This window comes from Rosa rugosa, chromosome 1 (assembly GCF_958449725.1).
Source record: "Rosa rugosa chromosome 1, drRosRugo1.1, whole genome shotgun sequence".
Taxonomy (NCBI): domain Eukaryota; kingdom Viridiplantae; phylum Streptophyta; class Magnoliopsida; order Rosales; family Rosaceae; genus Rosa; species Rosa rugosa.
In genome coordinates, this window is record NC_084820.1 from 30,693,710 (window position 1) to 30,720,139 (window position 26,430).

General features: G+C 36.9%; 2 protein-coding genes and 2 pseudogenes across 4 annotated transcripts; 1 reads left to right on the top strand and 3 right to left on the bottom strand.

The window, feature by feature from the left end:
* Positions 1–385: 385 nt before the first annotated feature.
* Positions 386–4,116, bottom strand: LOC133725983 (G-type lectin S-receptor-like serine/threonine-protein kinase At1g61500; annotated as a pseudogene).
* A 1,527-nt stretch (positions 4,117–5,643) lies between these two features.
* LOC133725991 (histidine biosynthesis bifunctional protein hisIE, chloroplastic-like) lies at positions 5,644–7,007 on the bottom strand (annotated as a pseudogene).
* Positions 7,008–7,979: 972 nt separating this feature from the next.
* On the top strand, positions 7,980–16,051 carry LOC133724616 (membrane-associated 30 kDa protein, chloroplastic-like). 3 transcript variants are annotated; one of them, XM_062151378.1, is made up of 12 exons: positions 7,980–8,082; positions 8,175–8,413; positions 9,923–10,047; positions 10,155–10,265; positions 10,596–10,660; positions 10,738–10,819; positions 11,094–11,168; positions 11,867–11,937; positions 12,073–12,155; positions 13,033–13,097; positions 15,275–15,349; positions 15,633–16,051. In XM_062151378.1, the coding sequence occupies exons 2-12, from the start codon at positions 8,260–8,262 to the stop codon at positions 15,747–15,749; spliced, it is 1,023 nt and encodes a 340-aa protein (XP_062007362.1). In that variant the 5' UTR covers positions 7,980–8,082; positions 8,175–8,259; the 3' UTR covers positions 15,750–16,051. The 3 variants fall into 3 exon arrangements, with proteins under 3 accessions (XP_062007362.1, XP_062007364.1, XP_062007363.1); XM_062151380.1 differs by lacking the exons at positions 15,275–15,349; positions 15,633–16,051 and adding an exon at positions 14,831–15,248; XM_062151379.1 differs by lacking the exon at positions 7,980–8,082 and having other exon boundaries at positions 8,099–8,413.
* Positions 16,052–16,938: 887 nt separating this feature from the next.
* LOC133724615 (F-box protein At5g39450) lies at positions 16,939–20,364 on the bottom strand. Its single transcript, XM_062151377.1, has 3 exons — positions 18,050–20,364; positions 17,860–17,943; positions 16,939–17,359 (listed from the first exon to the last, which is right to left on the bottom strand). Exons 1-2 carry the CDS (start codon positions 19,906–19,908, stop codon positions 17,904–17,906), a joined length of 1,899 nt encoding a protein of 632 aa, XP_062007361.1. The 5' UTR covers positions 19,909–20,364; the 3' UTR covers positions 16,939–17,359; positions 17,860–17,903.
* Between the last annotated feature and the right edge of the window lie 6,066 nt (positions 20,365–26,430).

The window sequence follows — 26,430 nt, forward strand, 5'->3', positions numbered from 1 at the left end:
GTTTCTCTATAATGATCGATTGGCATCTACAAGTAACATCTCATAATTACCTGAGTTTTAATCTCATATGGCAGTAAATATAGAAACAAAGAATTGTGGGTATGTGCAGTGATAACTCAAAAGCTAAGGTGGTCTGAAATGACTCAATAATGTATATCAAATTTTGTCATGATAAATCTAAAGGAACCAATTTCAAAGATTGAAATTCTTTTGAGGAAAAACTATCACATGGTCAAGACTTAATTATTGTATACAAATTTGTAAATACAAAAATGTCAATATGAAAAGACCTTCATATACTACTTACCCCAATAAAAACAGGTTGTTTTCTACACCAAAAAGAAAACCCTCAATATGTATAAGAACCCTTGAGAATGACCAAAAGGCATTGCATTGTGATGTAACAATTTGCTAGCAATTATCGACCTTCAATCATTGTAATGCTAGCTTCATTTTTGGAGGAATTAATACTCTCAGAGTGTGGTCGAGGATGATAAGCTGAGTTTTGGATAGTGAATACAGGCAGCTTAGGTTGTGGACCATCTTTCTCACTGCTTAACATCAAAGCTATATCTGCCATGGTTGGCCTATCCACAACATTGTCTTGTACACACAGAAGCCCGATATGCACGCATTTCAATACTTCCGATGAGGAATATGAATCACCCAACATTTCATCTACTAACTCCAATCCCTTGTCTTCATTCCACAAGTTCCATGCCTATAAAGGTTCATATATATGGTTTAAGCTATATGAAAGAAGCTGCCCATGAGTTCACATTTTACATTAGAAGTTAAAGTATGAACTTACATAGGCTAGAAAGCCTAGCTGTTGGTCATATAAAGAGAAGTTGGTATTCTTCTTGCTGCTAATAATCTCCAAAACCAATACCCCGAAGCTATAGACATAAGATTTTTCAGAAAACAGCCCTCCCATGGCATACTCTGGAGACATATAGCCACTGCATGGCAAACTAATTAGTAGGTAACAATTAACTATGTTGGAGATTAGGAAGGAAATGATTCTTACCGTGTTCCAACAACTTTATGTGTATTTTCAAGATTTTGTGTTCCTTCAACTATGCGAGCCAATCCAAAATCTGAAATTTTTGGATTCATTTTCTCATCCAAGAGAATGTTGCTGACTTTCAAATCCCTATGTATCACCTTCACATACGAATCATGATGGAGATAAAGAAGCCCTCTAACAATACCCTGAATAATATTAAAGCGTGTTGCCCAATCAAGCACTGCTCTCTTCCTTGTATCTGATCAAATAATCAATGCACCTACTTAGAGTGTAATAAGTAATGGTTTTTCATAAATCATGACTCCCATGCATGCAACAATGAAATATCATGAGATTGCTACCCTTTCAAAACTTGGTTAAAACCAGATTTCTAGCCCTCTTTAATTGCTCTAAAATGTAGACACAGTTGTATGAAAAGTAGTAATGAATGTATCAAAGAGATATGAACACACAGCAGAGAGCATATCGTACAAACACATTCAATATCTAATAGTTCTATGCATTATATATGACTGGCATAAACTGAAAGTAGTGAATGGATTATTTGTCTCGAGTAATTTATATTCATACCTAGCTTATGTTAGTATGCAGTTGTGATTCCAGAATCCAAGTTATGCTGAGGTTCAATTCTTCAGACGTTTCTAATTTATCTTTTTCTTGTTAAATAAGTAAAGATAAGTGAGTAACTTACTTTTCAAAGTAATTTTCATGGTTGCCCCAAGTTTGACATTTACAAACAGCAAAGATACTTTCATTGGAATAAGAAGATAGGTGAAGATGAGTTATGCACTGGATGAGTTTTGCACTGCAATTGAACATAAAACACTAATAAAACTAACCAAATAGAAAAGTATCCAAGCTCTTGTTTGGCATGAACTCGTAAATCAGTAACTTCTCATCCTGTTTAATGCAGCAACCCATGATCCTAACAAGATTTTTATGTTGAAGATTGGAGATCAACAACATCTCATTCTTGAACTCTTCAATGCCTTGTCCTGAGCTACTAGATAGTCTTTTTACAGCTATTTCCTTCCCATCTTGTAGCATACCCTATACGAGGTCCTCAAGTTAATCATGGTGTTCATGTTTGTATTCTTTTACCTGTAACAATGATGTATTACCCGCAAGTAAAAAAATAGGTACCTTATAAACAGGACCAAATCCTCCTTGCCCGATTTGTTTGTATTGCTGAAATTGTGTGTAGCAGTTGATATGTTATCAAAATCATAGATCAATAGCTCTGATGGATCGTGCTTTCCAATATATTCTCGAAGAGTGTCCCTAGAAGTTGGAACCGATTCTGTTCATTCAAAGTCAAGCTTTGTTAATTTGCAAGTATAAACGTCAAACACCAAGTCAGAATAAAACAACAAAAGTTATGGATATCAACCAGTATATAACTACACATGCTCTTATACAGTTCTGCAGGGAAGTTATTATGATTTGATTAGTAGTCTAGTACTTCGTAGAGATACTAATAAATGTACTAATGCATCAGACTAATTGATCTCCTCTTTCTCATTCTCTTACCCTTTCGGTTAGCTCGCAACCTGTGTAAACCGAACACTATGGCAACCAAGATAATAATTAAACCAATAGCTGTAAGGCAGGCAATCAACTTAATTGAATTTCCTTCACCTGCATGCAATTTAATTTACAACATGAAAAAGAAAACATAAGAAAAAGATAAGAATCATAAGATATTGCTAACTACAGTTTTGCAAGCATTGTTATCAATTACCTAGTTCTCTGCGTGCTAGGCGAATATAAATATCAACTCCCCCATTGGAAAATTTCTGTATATCAGTAAGGTCTTTGTTCCAGACTAGACACCCAATATTATTAACAGGTGCATAAGCCAGGCACGAACAATTATTCAGGCACTGTATCTTGCAGTCATTGAACTTGTCTTCAAGATCCAAAGATGTAATATACTGATGATAATCTGGTACTTTAGCCCGTATGATCTTCCAAAAACCATCATCATTATCATCTTTTTTTCCTTGCAATGGTACTGACTTCTTATTTGTTTGTCTGTCACAGAACAATTCGGTTTTCCTTACACACCCACTGGTCCAGTCTCCTTTGCTCCATTCCTGGTGTGACTTTGGTACAAACCCTTTCAAACACTTGCAGATTGGAGATTCAGAAATGCTGCAAATCCCATAAGGCCCACATGTTCCATAGATGTCACATCGATTCTTTTGTGCCTCGCAGTTGAGTGACCAGTTCCTACCATTTTCTGAATACATAAGCTTCAACTTTCCCTGTGAAGAGAGGTCTAAATATCCGAGAGTTTGCTCAGGTAAGTTGTAAGAGTAATACTTTGTTCCCTGTTCCACATTTTCATCTACTTTAAATCCATTAAGATATTGATCATCCATATTTGGCATGCCGATGAACTTTGATTTATCCCATGACCCACTTCTCCAGAAGGGAATTGATCGATTAATCCAAATGATCAATTGTGCTGGCATATCTGTTCGCCTTCCGAGTTCAGTTGTATATATCCCACTAGATGGATCACTCTCACTTTTCCAGGCAGTCAAGAAAAAGCTTTTTCCATTTTTAATATCGAATCCCAACATCATGTTTGGTAGCAAAGTGTCACCAGGATGATGAAAGCTCTGCCATATTGATTCACCAGCTCCGATAACCTCTTTGACAACAAAGTTTCCATCGTCTGAAAGAACTGCAGCAACTGAACTAGTATTAGATGATGAAACCTGTATAGTATCATTGGTTGACCACACAGAATTCTGCTTCCCATCTACAAGCTCCAGACTCCCATTGCTGCTAATTCTCAAACTAGCGAGGGTGTCTATAAGAGCAAGAGGCTTATTCCTGTTAGCCACCCATACCACTTTACGTGGGAATCTATCCTTGTGCCATATTCCCACATACTTGTTACCAAATCTATTAGGACTGAAGAAACCCAATTCGAATATTAGGCCAGGAGAGACTAGAGTTTGTCCCTCGAATAATGGATGTGAAAGAGTTATGTTATTTAATACTTCAGCACCATACTGTGACGAAAGCAAACTGAAGATGAATGAGAAAAACAAAGTACCACTACCCAGTTGCATCCCTACCCCAATATGTTTCCCAGAAGAGAAAAATGTTAATTATTTTCTGTTTCACAAAAATAGCTCTGCTACTGAAAGTAGAAAAGCACATAGGCCACACAGAATTAAGCGTACGTAGACCAGGTCATGTTGAAAGTTCTATGATAGTTCTGCCAATGCCATGACAAACAAATTTGAAGACTAAAGCTCCTTGGAAAACCAACTCTTAATCAAGCCCAATTTCAAAGGTCTGTATCCCAGTTGTTGCCTTGATTTATACCTGAAGAACTTTGCGATGTTATAACTAAGCAAGACGATCCTCTTATGTGTTTAGAGTTGTTCAATTGGGCATCGCCACAGTGGCGGTTCAAACATGATGTTAACTTGCCACATTACGATAAAGAAACTGGGTGTAGCTAAGATCGATGTACGAAGAGATGGATGACGTTGTCTTGCAACCAAGTGCATGCTTGCTATATTTAAACACATGGGTTCTGAGGCGCTTTTCAATTCCATCATCTACTTTTTCACAGAAGCTCGGAAGTTGACTAGAGCTGTCAATATATTTAAACACATGAAGAATAGTATAAACATTAACTGTAGGCCTTCGGTTAGGACAGACTGATGACTGATCAGTGGCTGTCGGTCACCCATTCTATTCTATGAACACCGTCATTAAGGTATGTGGTTCAATTTACTAGCTAAAAGTAACTAATAATTAACTTGAAAAATGTTAGGCACCAGATCCAAGCATGCATAGTGTGTGTGTTGCGCTCCTGCTCTTAAAATAGCTTTTCAAGCCTTTTCCTTTTGGCCTATTGCTGCACTAAAATTTCTTGTCAGAGACGTGTTACACTAAAAGCTTTTTATCTTTTGCTTATGATGTTATTAGCACTGGCCTGTGCTTATATTTTCTTGCTCTTTTGTTGGTTTTAATTATTCATAGGAAACTGGGGACTTTGAGAACTGGATGACGACCAGGGAATTTGATTCTAGCAGCAGTGAAGCACTAATGCAGCTATCTACCATATTCACCAAACATGATCAAGTTGTTTCACCAATTACCATGCAGTTCATGTTCTGTACAGGATCTTCATCAAGAGGGTTTACCTGCGGAGTCCTTTGGTTGGCTCTGTTGGTTCTTGGCTCGTTGAGTCTCTTACTGATCGTGTTCGAGATTTGCCTTATAGTTAATTAATCTGCAAAAACATTTATGTACAAAAATGAGAAGGAATCTTTGCCATGTACTTTTACCTCATGTATTTCTTTTTACAGATGTCTTGGTATAGTCTATTGAAATTTCAACTATAAATCATCAAGAAATAAAAATGGAGCTGAAGAGATCACATTTGGGAAAGAGCTAGTTCTTTCTGAAGGTTCAGGAAAAGATTTTCCTAATCGATCATTTTGTCACCAATAGAAATGAAAGCAAATCTACTAATTCATGGAGATGTCAAGGCCATATGAACATTATACGTACGCTTCAATTTCCTGCAAGATATCTAACTTGGGTTAATATTTCCTTTTGAGTTTCAATCCAAACAGTACAAAACTACCAACTTAGATGCAAACAAGGTGCAAAAATACCACCTATGGTGGTGAAGAATATTTAATCATAACAAACAGACCATCTAAACTTTGAATGGTATTGCACGTCTCAAAACTTGACAGAATACAGTCCATGCCTAGCCTTGTGTCCTGAGACTTCTCTTTTCCTAGATACCTGACTGAGAAAATCTACGTCGTAGAATTTCTAGAACATCTTCCATTTTTCCATCTCTAAGGGCCAGCAGAACCATGGAATAATAAAGCACATCTCCCATCTCTGAGGCAGTACTTGGCTTATCCTCATTCTCCTCTAGTGTTAGACATAGCTCATCTGCCTCTTCCCTAGAGTGAGAAAAGAAAACTCTCAACTGGTGAAAATACAGAAGATAGATCCATCAATTTGTGAAAATACAGAATACAGATGTTATTAGCATAGTGTTCCAAGTTTACACACATAAATTGCCAGCATGCATATTACTTCTCTAATTCCTTTAATAACTAATAGATTTATTGAATGAATTTTGAGTAGAAAGAATATGCAATGATTACAAGTCACACAACCTCATACCTGATTTTAAAAACAACAATTTCTCATCAAGTAGTAGTCGTCTAGTCCACGAGGGCGCGGCTTTCCAGTTTGTGGGACTTCTAGTTCTCCTTTTCACTTTGCAATTGTAGATTCTAAAGAGTTCAGAGTTGTCAGCTGGAATTTATCTCCTCCAATCTGTCACAAATTTTCTGAATCACTACAAAACATAGTGTAATTTGACCCAAGTAATGAAAAACAATAGAAAACACAGTAATCTTATTCTAATTGTTTAAGGGTAGAAACCTGTTGATCTTGTAACAAATCAATCACCGAGGTGTAATAGCAAGTCTCTGCTCCTGTGTGGCAACTGGCAAGTAGCTAGGGCCATCAGGCTTCCCTAGGTATATAATCTGAGTAAAAGGTATACAACCAAGTCAAGGTAATAAATCCGAGCACAAATATCACAGTGAACAACATCAGATAGAGAATGTTATGGCATATACCTGACAAAGATTAACAAGGCATACACCCTACCATAAACAAGACAATTGCTCTTTAGACCTTGTTCACTGTGATTTACACCCTACCATATCACAGTGAACAAGGCATAGACCTGACACAAATGACAATCATTTAATTTATGGGATTACTACGTAAATAGGAACCTTTGATTGAAGAAAAAGGTCCCTGTTGAAGTTGTTGGTGGAAGCATGAACAAGACAATTGCTCTTTCTTTTGAATTCAGTCTACCATGATAAAGTGGAGAAGATATGGAAAGTTGAGACCGCGAAGAAGCTCTGACCGATTGCAAACAGTGAAACTGTGAACTTGCCATTCATATGAACCTTCCTGTGACAATGTAAGCAAGATGAAATTATTCTGACCAAAAAAAAAAAGTAATAATAATAAGAGAAACAAAAAGAGAGAAGAGCAATATTCATATCCAGAACGGATACCTACAAAATCAAAGAAATACGCTAGAGGCACTCAAAAATCAGAGGAAATGAGGGGGAGAAAAAATAATGTCTGCCAATAATCAGATAAAGCCATGATAATAATGATAGGGATGTCCTAAATAAGTTACCATATATCAAATGTTGATGTCTAAATCTTGTAAATAAAAGAAGGGTTTCACCCAGAAATTGGACATGAAAATGTAAGAACTAACAACAGATTATAGACTGACCTAACACCTGATTAATCTGGTCTCTTATATATGTAGTACTGAATCGACATTAAAAAATAAACAAAATTCCACACAGGTTGATGCTGGAGATCGAGGCAAAGACAGGGCACCCTTGATAGGTCTCTTGAAAGACATGTACTAAATTCTGTTATTTTGTCGTGATTCTACTACACTATATAGTGAAGCAAGAGTAAGTTTTTGTTACATGAACCAGATTGAATAAGTCAATCATGCATCACCGACTAGTTGTCATATTATCTGGTTCGAGTCCATGTAAAACTCGTATAATTAAAAAGGACTTGACTAAACCCCTTCCTCTTATACTGAAACACATGCATTTTTCCCATATTTTCTGTCAAATGCTAGTTAAACACACAAAACCACCATGGTAGTATATCTGAAGTTGTAGACTAAACCAACAAATCAGAAGTTGTATACTTTACAGAGGTTAATTACATCCAAAATGCATAGACACCAATCAAAAAAAGCTATATAGCATTGAAATTGAGTCTACCATGGAAAGCAAAGCAAAACCCATTAGAGTGAGGGGGAGAGCCAATGATAAGATGCCGCGTGTTAAAACTAAGGGTATTTTGGGACAATTGCTGGGGGGTATTTTGGGTATTGGCACTAACCCAATTCATAATTGGTGCGCTTCTTCTTCTTCTTCTCCGTCTCGCCGAAAAGTTGCAGAGCCCTCTCCACCGCCGTTTCGCCGGCTCCGGTTACTCTCTCTTTCTCTCGCTTTTTTATCATAATCACACCATTCCAAATTGGTCTCTGTGCAACTCACTACTATTGTGGAAATTTGTTCAGTGATATCAAGGAGCAGATTTCGCGAGAGACACAGAGGCGATCGCTATCTTTTTTTCAATCCAATCGATCGCAGTAGTGAAAGAAAATGGCCACAAAATCGCAGATATTTACAGGATTGACAATGGCGTCAACAACGCCCGCGTCTTCATTCCAAGCCTCTTCTTCTTCATCATCATCATCCTCCACCAGTCTCTCTATGGTCAGGAGACCTCTCGCGGCCTCCTTCTTTAATGGTGGAGGTATGCATGCGCCTTTTGCTTTTCTCATTCTTCTGACTCTCTGTGTTGGTGTGTGTGTTTGTTTTCAATTCCGTTTTACAGTAGAAGAAAAGTTCAAATATTTTTGTATGTTATGATACTTGTAATTTGCTCGGCAAATGAGCCGAGAATTTTTTGCTAAGCATAGTAGAATTGATTTTTTTTTTTTTTTTTTATCAAGCTTCAACTTTGATTTTAGTCTTTTTGCCACTATTATCATCTACTAGTGGGGAATGGGGAGATGAATAGATTTTCGGATTCGGTTGACAATTTCTGCCTTTTTTTGGAGATTGTCTTCTACTCATAATGTGTCAGTTGCTCCTCTTACTCTTTTTAAGGGTTGGAGTTTTCATGTTTGGAGGTCTACTGTTGAGAATGTTTCCTTGAATCCGCTGCGGTTGACAGTAGAGTTTGGTAACTGAATCTTCTGAAACATTTTCACCTTAGTCCTATTGTAATTGGATGATTAATGAACACGATATCCTTCTTTCAGTCCATCCAACTTGATTTGGAAGGCCAAGGTACCCGGTAAGGTGTAAGTATAGTAGCTTAAATAATTGCTCATAGAGCGTCGATAATTTAAATGAAGACCCCGGTATGTGTTTTGTGGTGTTATATGTGAAATTGTGCAGCTGAAACTTAATTGCCTTAATATTACTCTTAGCGGCATAAGCTTTTTGAAGAGGCGAGATTTCACTTGGGTCATTTTGGGTCTCGTGTTTCTCTGTTTCTTAAAAGCATTTCTTTGTTGGAGGAATTAAAGCAGAAGTCTGCGAAATTACAGTTTTTTGGCTGGTCTTATTTGAACGAAATGCTAGAACTTTTGAGGAGGCAGAACAAATGATTACTTAGTGAAAAACAGTGAGCTTTGGGAATTTTTGTGGGTATCAATGAAAGTGGGGTTCGGAGACATTTATTCTACTTGTGGAATTAGCTTTGCTGTTGTATTCCTGTTTACTTCTGCTCAGCATTGCTGTGGCCTCCCCCTCCTCTCCTTGTTTCTTATAAAGAATTTAATGCTTTTACTATTTTTTTTTGTTTTGTTTTTGTTTATTTTCTACTTTTTTCTTTTTTCTACTTTCTGGCATAGCATGTAGGCTAGTCACAAAGAAGTTAAATAAAAAATCTCCAGATAATCAAGTTCTTGTTCTCTGATTGTAGGGGACCTTACTTATTTGTAATATGGTACCCTTACTTTACTTTACTGCATGTACTAATTTTTCGGAAAGACAAGCATTGGCTATGTTTCTGAAATAACTGACTCTATTTTAGTCCTTTAATTCTGAAAAAGTGTGACAGTAGTCTAGATTAATTGTCAGAACTGTTTTACTTAAGTCAGCTTGGTAGGACTAGTTTAATAGATTTGTTGTTAGGAATATCAACTTTAGGGGAGGAACATATTTCCTTGTCAGGCTGGCATCATTTTACATGTCTTAAAATCAGCTACAAGTAGGTTATCTCCTGTCTCACGTTTATTTATTTATTTTTCAGCGGGAGCTCTGAGAGTTGAAGTGATTAGGGTCGCTCCTTCCTATAAGAGACATAAGTTTAGACAACGTGGAGGTGCTCTTGGTGCCCGTATGAACCTTTTTGATCGGTTTGCTAGAGTTTTGAAGGTGGCATCTTGTAAAGAGATTGTCAAGCCTGTATTCACATAATAAGAATGTGATGTTCTTTAAAAACTAGTTGTGCATTTCCTTATACAAGTTTTACTGATTGGCAGTCATATGCAAATGCAATCATAAGTTCCTTTGAAGATCCTGAGAAAATCTTGGAGCAAGCAGTCCTTGAAATGAATGATGACTTGACGAAGATGCGTCAGGCCACAGCACAAGTAATGCTATTTTCCAAAAATTTTCCTTTGTATTTTTAGTAATTTTTGGAAATCCCCACAATCTCCATTTTGTTTTCCTCTTCTATGTTATTTTGTAATTACCCATCTTCTTTTACTAGTTATCTATATTTACTTTTTATCTTCTCTCTGTTATCTTTTTATATTAGTTTGTCTGTTTAACTTCTTTGTTCCATGTCATTTTGAATTCCTTAGCACTGAACCTTGATGTTTTATAATTTCTGTACCTTTCTGGTGTTTAATTTCTTTATTGTATATATGCTTTTATGTTAATTAGAACTGACCATCGCTCTCTCTGTTTTCCATCTGAAGGTATTGGCATCTCAAAAACGGTTGGAAAATAAGTATAAAGCTGCGCAACAAGCTTCTGAGGAATGGTAATGTAGATGGGATCAATGTCTTATGCTCCTAGTATTGTGAGTAATTTTAAATTCATGGTTTTTATTTACTGTAGGTACCGAAAAGCACAATTAGCTCTTAAAAAAGGAGAGGAGGATCTTGCACGTGAAGCTCTGAAGAGGCGTAAATCTTTTGCGGCAAGTTTAATGAATCTTATAAGTTTTTTATTTTTCACTTGTTTGCTTAGTTTTTTTTTTCATGTTTTTAATTTTGAGAAATCTGCGCCATTCAACATTGTTCCTGCGCGAGCATATATTTGAAATGTTTAGCTCAAGTTGACATGAAAAGAATTGCCAAATTCATTGATCAGCATGAATCCAGTTCTCCTTCCTGTCAAACTAGTTTTTGCCACATCAGGCTGCCAAAGGTTTATTGTATAAATGAATTATTCTGTCTTCATTTGTTTTTCAGGATAATGCTAATTCTTTGAAGACTCAACTTGATCAACAAAAAGGTGTTGTTGATAATCTTGTCTCTAATACAAAGGTAAGCTAGCTCATATTATTTTCAGATCATGGAATTCTTTGGTGACCAGCTCTATTTATTATTAAAGTTGTTGTGTTAATCACATTATATGGAAGAACAAAAATGTTGGCTTGCATATGCATTTTTCATCATTTTTGCATGTTTGACTATAAAGCTTAGCATCTGATGGTAAGCTTGAAAATCAAATTTGCTATATTGGTCGAATTGGAGTTTTTTATTTTATTTTTTATTATGTCACTTCTCAGGAAATGGTGTTATGAACTAATTGTGTCATAGTTTGAGGAAAAACTAAAACAGGGGAAATTTTTTTTAAGAAAGATATATGTTTAATAGAGACATTTCTTAATAAAAGAAAAACGTTTTGTAGTAGATATGACTATCTTATCTGATTTTATCATTTACTACTTAGGAATGATAAAACTCTATAATAATAAGAAGACTCAAGTCTTGTGGGAAATAAGCAAGTTTTTTCTTATGTTTATAGAAACCTGGCCACAAGAGCAAGTAGTGATGTTTGTTGGGTTTTTATCAAAATTAGGTTTTGTACTATTGTTAGCATATATAAGAACAACTGTTAGTAGTGCTTGCTGTGTCTGCAAATGTGGTCAAAAACTGGCAGTAACTATTTCTGATAACTATAATCATGTAGATATGATTCATATGAATGCAATAGTTACTATTGTATACATTTTGTGTAGCTTTTAGAGAACAAGATACAAGAAGCAAGGTCGAAAAAAGATACCCTCAAAGCACGTGCTCAGTCTGCAAAGTATGTTTATACTATCATTTCTTACTCTCCTCATCTACATAGTTAATCTCCATTTTCTTAATAAAAAGAGATAAGGTCAAGGGACTGTTGGTATCCTTAATATTGCTGTTAATGGCCACTATTCTATTGTTTCAGGACTGCTAATAAAGTGAGTGAGATGGTGGGGAATGTTAATACAAGTAGTGCCCTTTCCGCTTTTGAAAAGATGGAAGAGAAAGGTAAGGCAGTTGTCTGTTTGGAACCACTTTATGATTCTAGTCAAGCTCACTTTGGTCTATCAAAAACTTCATATGTCCATTACATACTAATCTTTAGATTAAATATCACCTTTTTCGTTGAATTTATGCTGTTGTAGTTTTGTTGCTGCAGTTAGTTAAAGCGTGTTTTGATGCAATAATGTGTTTTAGAAAATATAGTAAACTATTCATTGGTACAATATGCACATGCTTCTGGAGTCCAATTATGTGTGACCAAAGAGGGGTTGACTCTTTTAAAAATCATAATTACTGCAGAAGTAGGCTGATGACTATGTTCAGTATGTTGTCTTCCATTATCTTAGGTTTTGGTTGAAATATTTGAGTCAATGTGGATGTTTCAGTCTAATCACATTGTGGGCTTACTTTTGTACATGTTTTTGTTATAATAGTAAAATTATTTGTACCTATCAGAATAGCTATTCGATTAATCAGCTGAATTAAGGGGTAATAATGTCTTGCTTCCCTGGCTTATCAGTGAAGTTACTTGTATTGTGTCTCTGCTGTGTACAACTTCTGTTTGCACAAAATTGATTGACTTTAACCTTTATATCGGTTGCATGTAAATAGTCTATCATTAATTGGTGAAAATCTGCAGAGTATACCAAATCAAGATATGTTATATGTTATATATAACATTATATAACATATATATACACACACTTCTGTTTGCACAAAATTGATTGTCTTTAACCTTTATGTCGGTTGCATGTAAATAGTCTATCATTAATTGGTGAAAATCTGCAGAGTATAACATATGTTATATGTTACACACACACACACACACACACACACTCCTGTGCATGCATATTAATTTTTGAATTCTTTTTCATATTTATAGTCTTAACACTGGAATCCCAAGCAGAAGCTCTTGGCCAGTTAACTACAGATGATCTAGAAGGAAAGGTAAAGACTCATTCTCTTTGCTTCTTTTTTCATGGTTTGATCTTGTGGATCTATAATTCTAAGACGTCTTTCTAATGGTAAGAGAGTTTACACATTTTAAGAAAAATGTTGTAGAAGCAAGTCAAAGATGAAAGATCAATAAAGGTTCTAGCTGTATAAAGCATATACAATAGTGGGTTTTTTTTTTTTTTTTTTGGATAAGAAGATAAGAAAAAAATATTTATTAACATAGCAAAATATATAGTAGTGGACAAGGCATCCAAAGAGTTAAACTAGAGAGAACCTGATGCCAGAGCAAAGCCAAGTACTGTACTCTGTCCTACAAGTGATCTATCTACTCACCCCTAGCTCCCTCTTCTCTCATTTATTCCATTCACACCACCCAACAGATTGCCATCATAGATTCACCGCCCAACACCATTTATTTTTACTTTCCTCCAAAGAATTATACCTCTTGACAAAATTACACAATAAGGTCCTACAAGAAGCTCACATTCGCATCTGAGATTAGCCTTCATAGATGGTTTCTGCTAGAAGGAGATTGCAATCGGGCAATGAATGAGTACCTGACCTGCAGTTTCAGCAGCATCTTCATCTTTACAAATCACAAATTAACGTTGTGTTTTGTGTGTGTGTGTTGGGGGGGGGGGGGGGGGGGGGGGGGGTTGGGGAGGTTGCTTCTTCTTCTCTTAACCATATCACAAGAATTCGTCCTCTCATGAGCTAGCACCCGTACCGTAGGAGGTACTTCAGCCTTCCTGTTGCAAGAGAAGACTGAAGAAGTAAAGAGACGAGTTATTCAATATTTCTAGTATGACTTGCAAGAGAACCTGATGCCCTGACTTCCAAACTCTACAATCCAGCCTATATGGATGGACATGCAAGTGGATAGGAACATAAAATTGGGTTGCATATAGAAATACATATTACATAAGTAGCTTGCATATTACACACACATACTCATATAGGAATAGTCAGAGCCATGATTAGCAACCATGTGGGTTGGGATTGAACCCCCTTTTAAAATTGCCAAGCTACTAGATTTTAGGGTCCGGTAGGAGGCCTAGTTTTGAGCCCTGGTCCAATAAGCAGGTTTGGGGAATTTCTGGGTGTGTGTTTATGAAGCACTTTGGGAGTTTTTAGGAGTTTCAGTTTTTTTTTTTTTTTTTTTTTTGTCAAGGTTTCAGTTTTGCATTGCATGTGGGCTGGGGAATAAATCAACTTGAACAACTAGACAACCTCAGTTGAAGGGAAGTTGTTGTGGTGGAAAAAGAGACAGTGGGACCTCGCAGCCCGTCTCTCATTTTTTAAGGAGGAATGGCATTTGGGTGAAAACATAGGTTGAAATGCACTCTAAGCCCAAATGATCTCTTCTAAGGGTTAGAAATAGACATGAGGAAGTACTGCACAAGTTGAACTTCCACAACCCAAAAATTTTGTTGGGTTATGTTTCATGAATGGCATCATTTACTATGCTTTTACAACAGACACTTGTGATTGGTGAATTAGGTTTATTCGTTAAACCAAGACTGGAGATATGATTCATGAGGAGTGAATTCATTTAATTTTGTACGTTTTGTATCTTCATTGCTAAATACTCGGAGTAGAATGGTCGCTGAAGAGGATTTGGTTTCAAAATATGGTGGTTTATGGAATGGGGGGAACCTGGATACCTTCTCTTTGGTTTTTATTTTTTATTTTGTATGTTTAAATTTTTTTTTTTTTTTTTTTAGATGTATGCAGGATCCCAATGACTGGTCAGTTGTAACGTTATTTTTAAATTGGTCAAAGTGGGATGCATCCATAATGAGAACTGGAGATCACATATGTATTCAGCTGGGTTTGCTTAGAAACCATTCCCAATGATGTTACAACCCCTACAAAAATTAGAGCCCTCCCCTTCTTCTGCTGTACTTGATCCTCTTAACCCTAATCACATTACATGTAATGTTGCATTCCAAGATAAGTTCTCGCACACGAGTTATTGCAATGTGTTGATCCAATAGGATCGCTTGTTGTAGATCATGAACTTTCTATTGTCAAGTCATTCATGCAAATTAAGTTGCACACTGTTTAGCTACCTAATTGATAACAGTGGGTTTATCATTTTTACCTACTTATGATTGTATGCTGAAATTAGAATTCTTACCATTTATTAACCTATACCAAAAATGCAGTTTGCAATGCTAGAGAGCTCTTCTGTTGATGATGATCTTGCAAACTTGAAGAAAGAACTGTCTGGTAGTTCAAAGGTACACTTTATCATCAAGAACATATATTACTGAAAAACAGCAATCTCTGAAACTTATATTTGATGCCTGTTATTCTGGTATTTACTGAGTTTCTTGGACTTGATTGACCGGATATAACTAGTTCTGGGTATCATACTTTATTTGGTTGGCCAAGAAACATAATGTGAAGTTGTGGAAGTTTCTCTAAGCAATTAAAAGTGATACAAGCATTGCATCATTTTCATTGATGTCTTCTCAACAACCAGGGTCTTTGAACTTTTCTTTCCTTTGTTTTGCCCTACAGAAAGGAGAGCTTCCGGCTGGAAGAACTGTTGCTCCATCGAACAAGGCATATCCATTTAAGGATTCTGAGATTGAGATGGAGCTTAATGAATTAAGACGGAAAGCCAAGGACTTCTAGGTTCTGCTTTACAGGCACATTTTGAATTATTTAAACGCAAATATGAAGTTGGTACCATATAAATAATTGGTTAACGTTTGTATAGTGGAAGGCCTACAGATTAACAGTGTACAGTAGACAGCGTTTCATGCTCCAATTGTAATCTACATCTACAGCAAAAAGCTAGCATTTTTTTTATTTCCACAGCGTAATAGTTGAAGGCCTACATTTTTTAATCTTTGGCATCTCTTATGAGTTGTATCCTTGTAAAAACTCAATCTACAATGATTGGCTTACACAATCGAGTCACATGGTTCGCTTTCTTTGATGGTGAGGATAGGTGTGGCGAGTTGACCGCATCTCCTACTCCTGTTTTTGTATATGCTTTTATACACGATATGATGTTGATATAAGTTGTGGTAGCATCCTTGTAGCTTCCTAAAAACAATTTGGACCTTTCTTGCTTTGTCCATTCAAAAACAAGAACCTGAAGATCAATGGGTTTGAATTGACTATACTCCAAGCTCTGGACGGAATTGATAATCATTTAAGTTGATCTGATTCCCGAAATGACCAAAGCCAATCTTTGTTCTCTAGCGTTTGGCATGAGCAATTGAGGTCGTATGAGTAAATTCATTCACACCCAGTTTTAGAACTTTGGGTCAAAAACAAGATGATCAACAAAGAACTGCTATTTCCGTATCAGAAAATCAAAGAACAGTTATTTCACCATACTATAAAGCACTACTTGTGCGCTAGCCACTAACAACCTCTCCACTTCAATCTTTTCCCACTTCTATTGCCCATTCAATCATTTCCCACTTTTTTCTTTCTCTGAAGATATCGAAACCCATAAGGTTTGAAACTAGGATGAACTCCCACAGGATGAGTAGCCTATTGTTCATTATAACAGTCCAAGCCATCTCCACTCATTTTGCTCAGGTTCAAGCCACCAGACTGCCACCGATGGACTTCGCTGGTGCTAATCATTTGGGGACATACTCCTCCCCACCGTCTTTGGTCTATGAGAAGGCCAAGTACTCCATGGAATGCTGGCTTCAACGTCTAGCTTCAGGACAAAGCCCCGGAGGGCCTGGTCACTAGCTAACAAGGTGTTTAATCAAATTCCAAGCTACCAAAAAATGGTTTCCTTGGATGATTTTATTTTGGAGGATGAGATGCAGTGCAACCTTCTTATATCATATCAAAGTATTGTAAAATGACTGCTTTCATTTTTATATAATGAATTTATTAAAAATACCTTACATATGATTTCTTTCACTCGTATAATGGCAGGAGTTCTTGGGTTCCATACATGGCCACTTAAAAGCTATGCTCTTACATACTTAATATCCCAAAAAGCAAAAGGAAACTACATAAATCATACAAACACAAGGTCAATGTCACCTTAATGTCATCGGAGTCCTTGTACAAATTCAGAACACTTGTCATGCACAACATGAGCTCATATGTACGCCTTCTCACCCAGCCATCATCAGCATCTGAGATGTTCCTAGCCTTGTCTTTCTCTTGCTACATCCCAGCCTTCTGTTTTCAACTAAAACGGGGGTGCAGTATATGCCGCTTTCTACGCGTTCCAAATGTCTGTTGGTGTTTTAATATCTTGTTACCTGCAAGAAAACACATATGTGACTCTCACCTCAAAAGAGCATTCATTCAAGACATTAGAGTTACAGAAAGGAAATAACTGTATGGTTGCATAACGTGATATTACAGAAGTATTAAAAAAACAAAAAAAAACAAAAAGGGGGGAAATAATCTTTGGGACCAAGACCTCTTTATTTGTCTCTGTCCATACATCAATCCAACAAAATTATCTAAACCATGAGAAGCCTCTTGGAATACCCCTCACTCATCTCTCTTGGTGCCTCCCTCTTTGACCTCTGTTTTTCTATTTATAAATAATCAAAACATCTCAAACTTACCAGTTGCACGAAATATTCTCTCTCAATATCTCCTCCTTGCTCAAATTATTAGTAAAATAAAAAACTAAGTTTTATTTCTTTTTCTTTTTCCTTTTCTTTTTTGTTTTCTGCAGTTCTCAACAAAGACTAATAATCCTAATGAAATTTAACACTCCTCATATCTAATAGAGTTTTTGCAGTATTACCTTATGGCTTTTCGTAATTGCACTTCCTGCTTACCAGCAAGGCCTCATCTATAGTTTTCACCTAAGGCGTCAGATTGCTCCTCCCTGTTTACACAGTTAAGCAAACAGTATAAGCAAGGAAATGATAATTAACTATTTACGCGAGTGGAGAAGATGAGCAATATTATAAGCATGTCCAGGAAAAGGATACCTTGCTGAAGCCCAAGTAGTTGAGGTGTTGGGGAACTCAGCAAACACGTTTGAGTAAGACTTGGTCAAATACGAAAAGTTACCAATTGGAGGAAGCGCAGGCACCCTTTCACCTTTTCTCAAAAGTTCTTGCAAGTTAATCCTCTGCAAAGTCAAGACTGCCCTAGACTCCTTCCAAATGAAGGCAAGGTGACCATCTTGAAATACAAAGAGGGAACCCGGTTTCGAGCCTGGGTATCTAAAACCATAACCATTTGCAATACCCTCCCCTTTCAAAGCATGCTTTATGTTCACATTTAGGGAATCTACATCAGTATCCCAAGGGAATGGATCCGTTGAAGGTTCATCTATGTTCACTATGAACATTGCTGAGCCATTAGGATGCAGAACGTAGTGCGTACCCTCTAAAATTTTGGTTGCAATCAGATGTTGTTGCCCCTGGCACTCCTCATAAGAAAGTAAAAGAAAGAAGAGAGCCTTTCCAGGCTTATCTTTGGTGGGCTTCCCAGGAGGCCAACCAAAAGTCCCTCCCCATAAACCAGCATACTCTTGATCGGCAGTTGGGATCCGCAAGGGCAATTTGTAAATGGCAAATCGACTATCATGCATGTTTGGCCATGCTCGATAAGAAGATAACTTCACAGTGGAAGCATGTAAACTCAGTCCTATTGTATCACCTGAACTCAGAAACTCAGGAAGGGATGCATACTTATTCTCACTGCTGGAAGAACTATTCTTTGAATTGCCATTGATTGAGATTGACTTTCCCAGTATTTGATTGAGACTATCCTTAAAGTACCTGCCAAGAGATTTCTTCCTGGGGCTTTGTCTGTGACCAGCGTCTTCGTTAATAGTATTATGAAAATCACTTGTTCGATCAAGACTCTTTCTGAACTCACTCAATTGCAGCTGAGTACGATCACATTGCAGTTGACTACTTGCCTTCGAATCCATGTGACCTTCACCAAGCTTGCACATTTGAAGTAGCATTGATCTTCGTTCAGATAAGAGCACTATATCCTTCTGAAAGTTCTCCTCATCGTCCCTCAACTGAGGAAAGACTGGACCAATTGCTACATCAGGAACCTTTAGACGAATTTGGCTTGTAACAACATCCAGCAATTTTCTTCTGTCACTGAATGCTAATCGACTGAAGGGCACCAGTGTTTCACCCTGTCCAAACACCCTCTGTGACCTTGAGAGTCCACTATTTGACCTACAAATATTCTTTGACAGCTCCTGATCTGGACAGTGAACAAAGCTGTTGCTATGCAATAACGATTTACCCCCATTTTTTGGTTGTCTAGGCTCAATCTCAAGCAACAACACATTACATGACCTGCCAACCGGTTTCACTAAACCAGGATACACATAGTTACATCCCTTCTCCCTTCCATGCAGAAAAAATGCTGTCGAACCATCAAAATCACCAATAATTTCAAATACAGGAGCCCACAGAATAGGGCCATCTTCAATCCCTAAAGGGCCAAGCTCTTGAGGTATTACGCGGCACCCAACAACAGAAACAAAACCAGGCATGACATAGACTACATTCCCAAGCTCCGGATTCTGGTGAACCCATATTCCCATAAGTGGCTGAACACTAAACAGAAAGCGGCAGAGCGCCTTGTAAGATGAGACGGCCTTTCGCCACTCAATGAGGTCTTGGAGAGGGACAATTCCAACCTGTTCACATTGAGTAAGCCAGACCTTTTCACAGTCCACAAGTGCATACAAATTCCGGCAGCATAGCCCCAGATTACATATGTCCTTAAGTGACAGGAAACATGTGATAACGGAAAACACATCATCTGACAGAGCCAGAAGCAAGCTCGAGCCACAGGACTCAGCTGATGACATGAGTATCAGGATTCCACTAACAATCAAGAAATTCCATATAGAGCTACAGCAAATCTATGCTTATATATGAACAATCCTCACAGTTCACAACACACACACACACACAATTCTGAATCTCACAAATGAAGCAAAAGCAAGCAAATCAACAGACACAAATTCCTGCAAAACCCTCTCCTTCTGAATCAAAAAGATGCAAAAGGGTTTACAGATCAGACCTGGAACCGAATTGGGTCTGGCTCAAACTCTTCAATTCTTGCAGCAGACGACCAAATACCAATTGGGTCTTCCCCAGACCTCGACGACTCATCGCAAATGAATCAAAGCTGAGTGCTTTCCTCAGTGGGGCTTAATGGGTATAATTTGGGTCGAGGGGCAGGCAGCCAACGTTGAATTGAGAGCTTAAAGTGTAAGCCAACTCTGAAAAGTAAACAATATTTTCAGCGATTCTTTGACTGGGCACTGTGTGGAATGTTACAGTTTAATTATTTCGTGTCATGATGATGAGCTAATGGTAGAGTAAAACACCCCACTTCGACAGTTTCTAGGACACGTGGAGAGTGCATATGCATTCCGTGATTCTGGGGCGATTCTGCTTTTTTGCTTTTTCGTTTTTGAGGAAAATAATTATAAAAAAAAAAACATAAAACTCAAAGAAAGAAAGAAAAAGAGTTGATGGAGCAAAATAAAAAGTAGAGTGAGGGGCCTTTGGGCAGCTTAGCATGGAATTCTATGTCTAGTATTCGAGTCTCAACTTTCACCAATTTGTGGTCAGCAGATTTGAGGGGTCTTCGGATTCGTGTGCTAGCTATAGAAGATTAGTCTAGCTTTGCTGTGATACCCTTGTGGACCTCAGTCTGAATATTGACCGGTATGTGTGTTACTAACTTGGTAGCTTAACCGAGGTGGCTTGCTATCTTAACTCCGATAAAAAAAATAAAAATAAAAAAGTGATGGAGTGATGGACATTGTAGAGATGCAGACTTTATCGTATCTGAATTTTCGATTTTGTTTTAAAATATTAGCAAATTATCCATTATCTATAAACTTAGTCCAACTTTTACCATGTAGAAGCTCAATTTTGAGGAAATCCATGGGGTATATTCAATTATCCATGTGCAAAACCCAAGTTCGGGCAGCTTAAGATTCATTTCTTTTCAAGATTTTATGTTAAATTAATATTATTAAAGGACATGTTTGCCGTTCGAATTCAGTTTGGTAGTTCTGGTTTCTTCTTCATTTGCAACGGAGTTTTGATTCTTTTCGTATCTGAATCGAACCAATTCTATCTTGAGAAATTTTATTCACACACCTCTAAATACTAAATACACATCCTTTTTTTCACTCACCTAGCATCACATTTTATGGGTAAGTTAAATTACCAAAAGAGATATTTATATTAACAATAAAGAAACATAGTTGGAATTAAGAAATATATGCAGATGGATATCATGAATTTGATGGATATATAGCATCACATTTTATGGGTAAGTTAAATTACCAAAAGAGATTTTTTTTTTCCAAGTCTACCGCAGATGGATATCATGAATTTGATTCTCAATAATTTAGCATGCATGGAATCGAGTCTTCTTATCAATCTAGTTTCAAAAATGTATTAACTATCCAAATGATATGGACAAACAAGAGCAAGTGAAAACCATTGAAAAATTCCTCAAGAACTCTTGTGATGTGTTGTTTTGTTTCGCTCCAATTTCATCATCATTGACTTGATGCATAAACTCTGGCAAACATACAAATCGTGTCAAAATAGGGAAGTATTAAGCCCAAAATTATCGTACCACGGGGATTAGTGGCTAACCCACAATCCTTGGATAGTCGGAACTAGAGTCACTAAGCAAATAAAGGAAAAAGAAAAAAAGAAAATAAATAAAAAGGCTATTCTAAGGCACCAAGCCTTAGCAATGCTCGGCTTTAGTTTTCACCAAAGCTTAATCAAAACTAAGAGCCTAGTGGTGGATATGCACAAATGAGTCGAAAATTGTAGGAAGTTTTGAATTGTAAATTAACTAAATAAAACGCAACCGAAAAGTAAACTAAACAACTAATTAACGAACTAGAAAATTAAATTTGGGTTTTCAAATTAATGGGAACATGGAAGTGTCGGGTGATTCACACTAACTATCTTGCAAACATTGATGCCAATTTCACAAATGCATGGATTTCCTATATGTGTCGAGTCCCGTATCTAGTACCGGTTAAGGCTACTAAACCAATTATCCTTTCGATGTATTGACTATGCCGGTTAAGGCCACAATCAACTCTCTAATTTGGGCATTACGCCGGTTAAGGCCGCAATATCCAAAATTAGAGGCCTAGAGAGCAAGATAATAGAGACCCAAGCAAGCTTAGCTACAATTAAGGTAGCTAATGGTTACCACACTTAAATCCTAGATGCAACAAGATCGACCAATAAGTTGTCAATTTATCGATCTACATACTCATCACAATTGCCCACAACATAATTTCAAAGGGTGACAAAGCCTAGAAACATGCTTCTAAGGACCAATAAATTCGGATTTAAAGCATACACAATGGAAATTGCATTTATTAAAAGTAAAGCATCAATATTTATATAAGATGAGTTAGGACTTCACAATCCTAACTCCCAAAATTGAACTACTCACTATCCATAGTCAAATATATCATCAATAGCAAATAAAATTATGGAATAGATAATAAGGAAGAGAGGGGAGAGTTAGCTTGGTCACTTCTAGCTATGAGCTAGTATGAACCAAGTAATTTCTTCACCCAACTACCCAAAATAGAGGTGTGGTGCTCTTGATGATGATTCTTTGAAGCTTGAGTGAGAAATCCTCCAAATAGCCAAAAGAAAATTAAACAAAATAAGAAAAATGGAAGGGAAGCAGGGAGAGGGCAGCAGCCCTCCCCAAAGTTGCTGGGCGGCACCTCTGTTGTTGTCTAGGTTAGAGACTTAAAGCAAGTTTACCCGTTGGGTCACCAGGTCACCAACTATTCACTACTTTTTAGTGTTAATTTCACCCTCTGGGTCACGAGCACAATGTATTTCGTGCCCTGGGTCACCCTGTACAGTGTTCTGGGTCACCATGGTGACCTGCACAGTGTATTTCGTGCCCTGGGTCACATGCACAGTGTATTTCGTGACCCAGAGAATGAAAATATACACTAAAAAACAGTGAATAGTAGGTGACCTGGTGACCCAACGGGTGAACTTGCTCTTAGAGGCATAGAGATCCCTTAAATAGCTCGTGGTCTGCGGCTTTGATTGAACATGGGGAGACCGTATGCCACGTGTCATAATCACACTGGTTGAATGATGCAAGGATAATGCCACGTGCTGCTGTGCATTTTGGCAGTAGAAGAAAGAATGAAATGCTGCAGTCCCTCTTTGCATAATTGAAGCACAATGATTAATTATACTGCTGCCATGTGTCACCAAAATACATGATTTTGGACTCTCTCAATTCAGCCAACGTGCAACCCATAATTAACCTTAATTAACCACTAGCTAATTAAGACTAATGGTTAATTAAGGATGCTTTGACCTAGAGTTGACCACCTCAACCTTCATTGAAATCTCCACCTTGCTACGATGATTTTGCACATTTTGCTTTTAATTGACGTGACTCCGCTTATTTTTTATAAAATAGATAAAATTAGATTAATTACATTATAATTGACTTGAGGATTCGCTTATTTCTAGTGTTTAAGTAGCGATTACGTACATAAAAATGCACGTAATCACACCCCCACACTTAAACTTTGCTTGTCCCCAAGCAAACTAAATGAGATCTAATCCGAAAATCTACCAACTCAAACATAAGTAAAATGCGGTATTAGCCTTTCCAACCATAACCCTCGGAGAACTAATTATGTACATGACCATGAAGTAGATGCAAGCACAACATAAGATTTTTGAATTTGTAAGGCAATTAAGATGCACATGTAAGAAATGCTCAAGTATATGTATGTGATATCCATGTATTAAATCAATTCATCATAATCAAATAGGCACATAGAAGACCCGATATAACCCACTAAACTCACATAGGTTCATTAAATATTACCGCTCAAGTGTTTAGGGGCTATATGTGTTTCACTCAAAAGCAATTTCACAACACGCACCGCCATATGCTTGCTCTTCGATCTCATCTCCGTTGGGTAGCTCACAACATTCAAGATCAAGAAGTTTTTTATTTGGTTGTAATGGGGCTAATGATAAGTGGCTAATAGAAGTGAAGGATAGGGAAAAACAAAGTCCATAGAAATCAGTGAAGCAACTCTCTTTTGTAGAGATATATGACTTTTGCTTTCAAATGCTAAGTCACTCACTCTAATCCCGATGTCCAACCCACACTACACTATACTATAAACAAAAATAATACTAGTTTTTTTTTTCTTTCTATTTTTCTCTTTTTTTCTTTCATTTTCTTCTCTCTCTTTTTTTTTTTTTTTTTTTTTGAAACTTTCCTTTCTAAACAAAATCGCTCACCCCCACACTTATTCTTTTGTAACCTCACACTTTTGGACTTTTTCTTTCTTTTGAAGCACTCAAACATAAAATCATTCTCTCGAATCGCTTCACCAACTACCGTGGAAGGGTAGGATAAAAGTGTTTAGGCTAGGTAGGAATTTGTGGTGGTAATGAACAAAAAGGCTAAATATATACATAGGCTCAAAGTGGCAATCTAGTGGTAAATCTCAATAATTGGCATATGAATATTGTCTTGGTCAAGTCCTCAATGACAAGCAATTCCTCATTGGCATTTGAGTATGTTCAACCCAACAAGTGAAAAGCGATTAAAACATTCTTTGGATGCCTTTGTATTAACTTTAGTGGTGACCATGTGATTTACTGAAACTCTCACATTGAGTCATTGAGGAATTGATGCTAAGTCTTCTAGTGTAATATGCCATTCTTTGGGTCTCGTTTTTTTTTTTCAACTGCACCAATGCAATAGGTAGTCTCTCTTGTATAAGAAAAAAAATAGGTAGTCTCTTATCAGATATTTATCTCAATTTATTTCAGCAAAAAAAAAAAAACAAAAGGATATGTATTTAATGAAAAGATATTGTGTATTGTGAATGAGGATAGTTTAGGAAGTTTGGGGTTGTGTTTCTAGTTTGTTAAAATATTAAAATAAAAAAGTTAATAAATTATGTATTAAGTAAGAGATGTGTATCTATCATTTAGCAATGTGTGAATAAAATTTCTCTTCTATCTTCATGGAGAATCAGCCCCATAATTCGTATCCAAACAACTATTCAAGTAATCAGCCTCTCTTCATTTTAAATTTGATTATACTACATATAATTTGCGTTTTGCTTAGATTTGGTCTCATTGATCTACTTGTTGTGTTTTGCTTTGAAAACTTGTAAATGTTTCCATTTGATGAGTTCCATGCAATTTTGAATATCTTGTCATTATTCTTGCGTTTGATGTACATTTGATCTAATTAGAAATTTAAAATTCTTCCTAAGCATTTGTTTCAGCAAACTCGATTTAGATTTTGCTGTTTGAAGTTCTAAATCTTTTGTAACCTTTTATTTTTATCAGTAAAATTTTGGGGTAGGATCGGATGTGGAGTTAGTCATATTATTGGGAAGAGTGCAATGAAGTCCTCTAGTGGTAATGCTACTTTGTCCGTGTTCTCTTCTCATATTCCAAAAAGTATCACAACCTCGTTGTTTTCCCATCTAGCCAAATCATCTTTTCCAGTAAAAGCTCAAATGCTTGTTACCATCCGATCCTTGGAAGAACCTGAATTTGAGGAGGAAGCTCCTGATTCTTTTGTTTTGGTTAAAAGAGTAAGAGCAAGTGTTGAGTCTCCTTGTCCCAAGAAACTCAATTTGTCCTTGGCAATCCGACAACTAACAATGGAAACATGCTTTGGAGTGGGCGATCACATGGAGTGAAGTGGTCAGATCTGGAGTGGGCGAGGACGGTGTGGCCCTGATGAACAAGGGTTTTGGTGAAGAATTGGCAGAAGATGCAGAAGCTGATGATGGGGATCTTGAGATCATTACATGAGGATTGGTAAGGGGTGGTGAGCAAGGTTTTGTAGTCAAAGAATTGGGCGGTGTCTAGGGATTCGATTTTAAGGGAACGGCGGCGAATTGGGAGATGGAATAAGGGTGAAAGCGAATATGAAACCCTTAAATAAAACCCTTGAATGCTATTGAGAGTAAGACTGTAAGAGTGAGAGTGAGAGGGATTGAGGGTGTAAATAGAAGGGAAATGGGGCTAATTTTTTTAGTGAAGGGAGGGAGAACCTAAAGTAGATAGGGTTTGGATGGATAAATTAAATAATTTTTTTTTTTTTTGGATGTTTTAGTTTTTAGGACAACAACAACATTTGTTTTAATTGTTGTCCGAAATTTTGTAGATTTCAGCTTTATGACTATGTATTGGTTGAGGGGAAAAGACACGACATGTTTAAAAAACATGTCGTTTGATTAACTCAGACAACAGAAAAATTTGATGTGTTGTCTAATAATTGTTGTCCGAAATTTTGTAGATTTCAG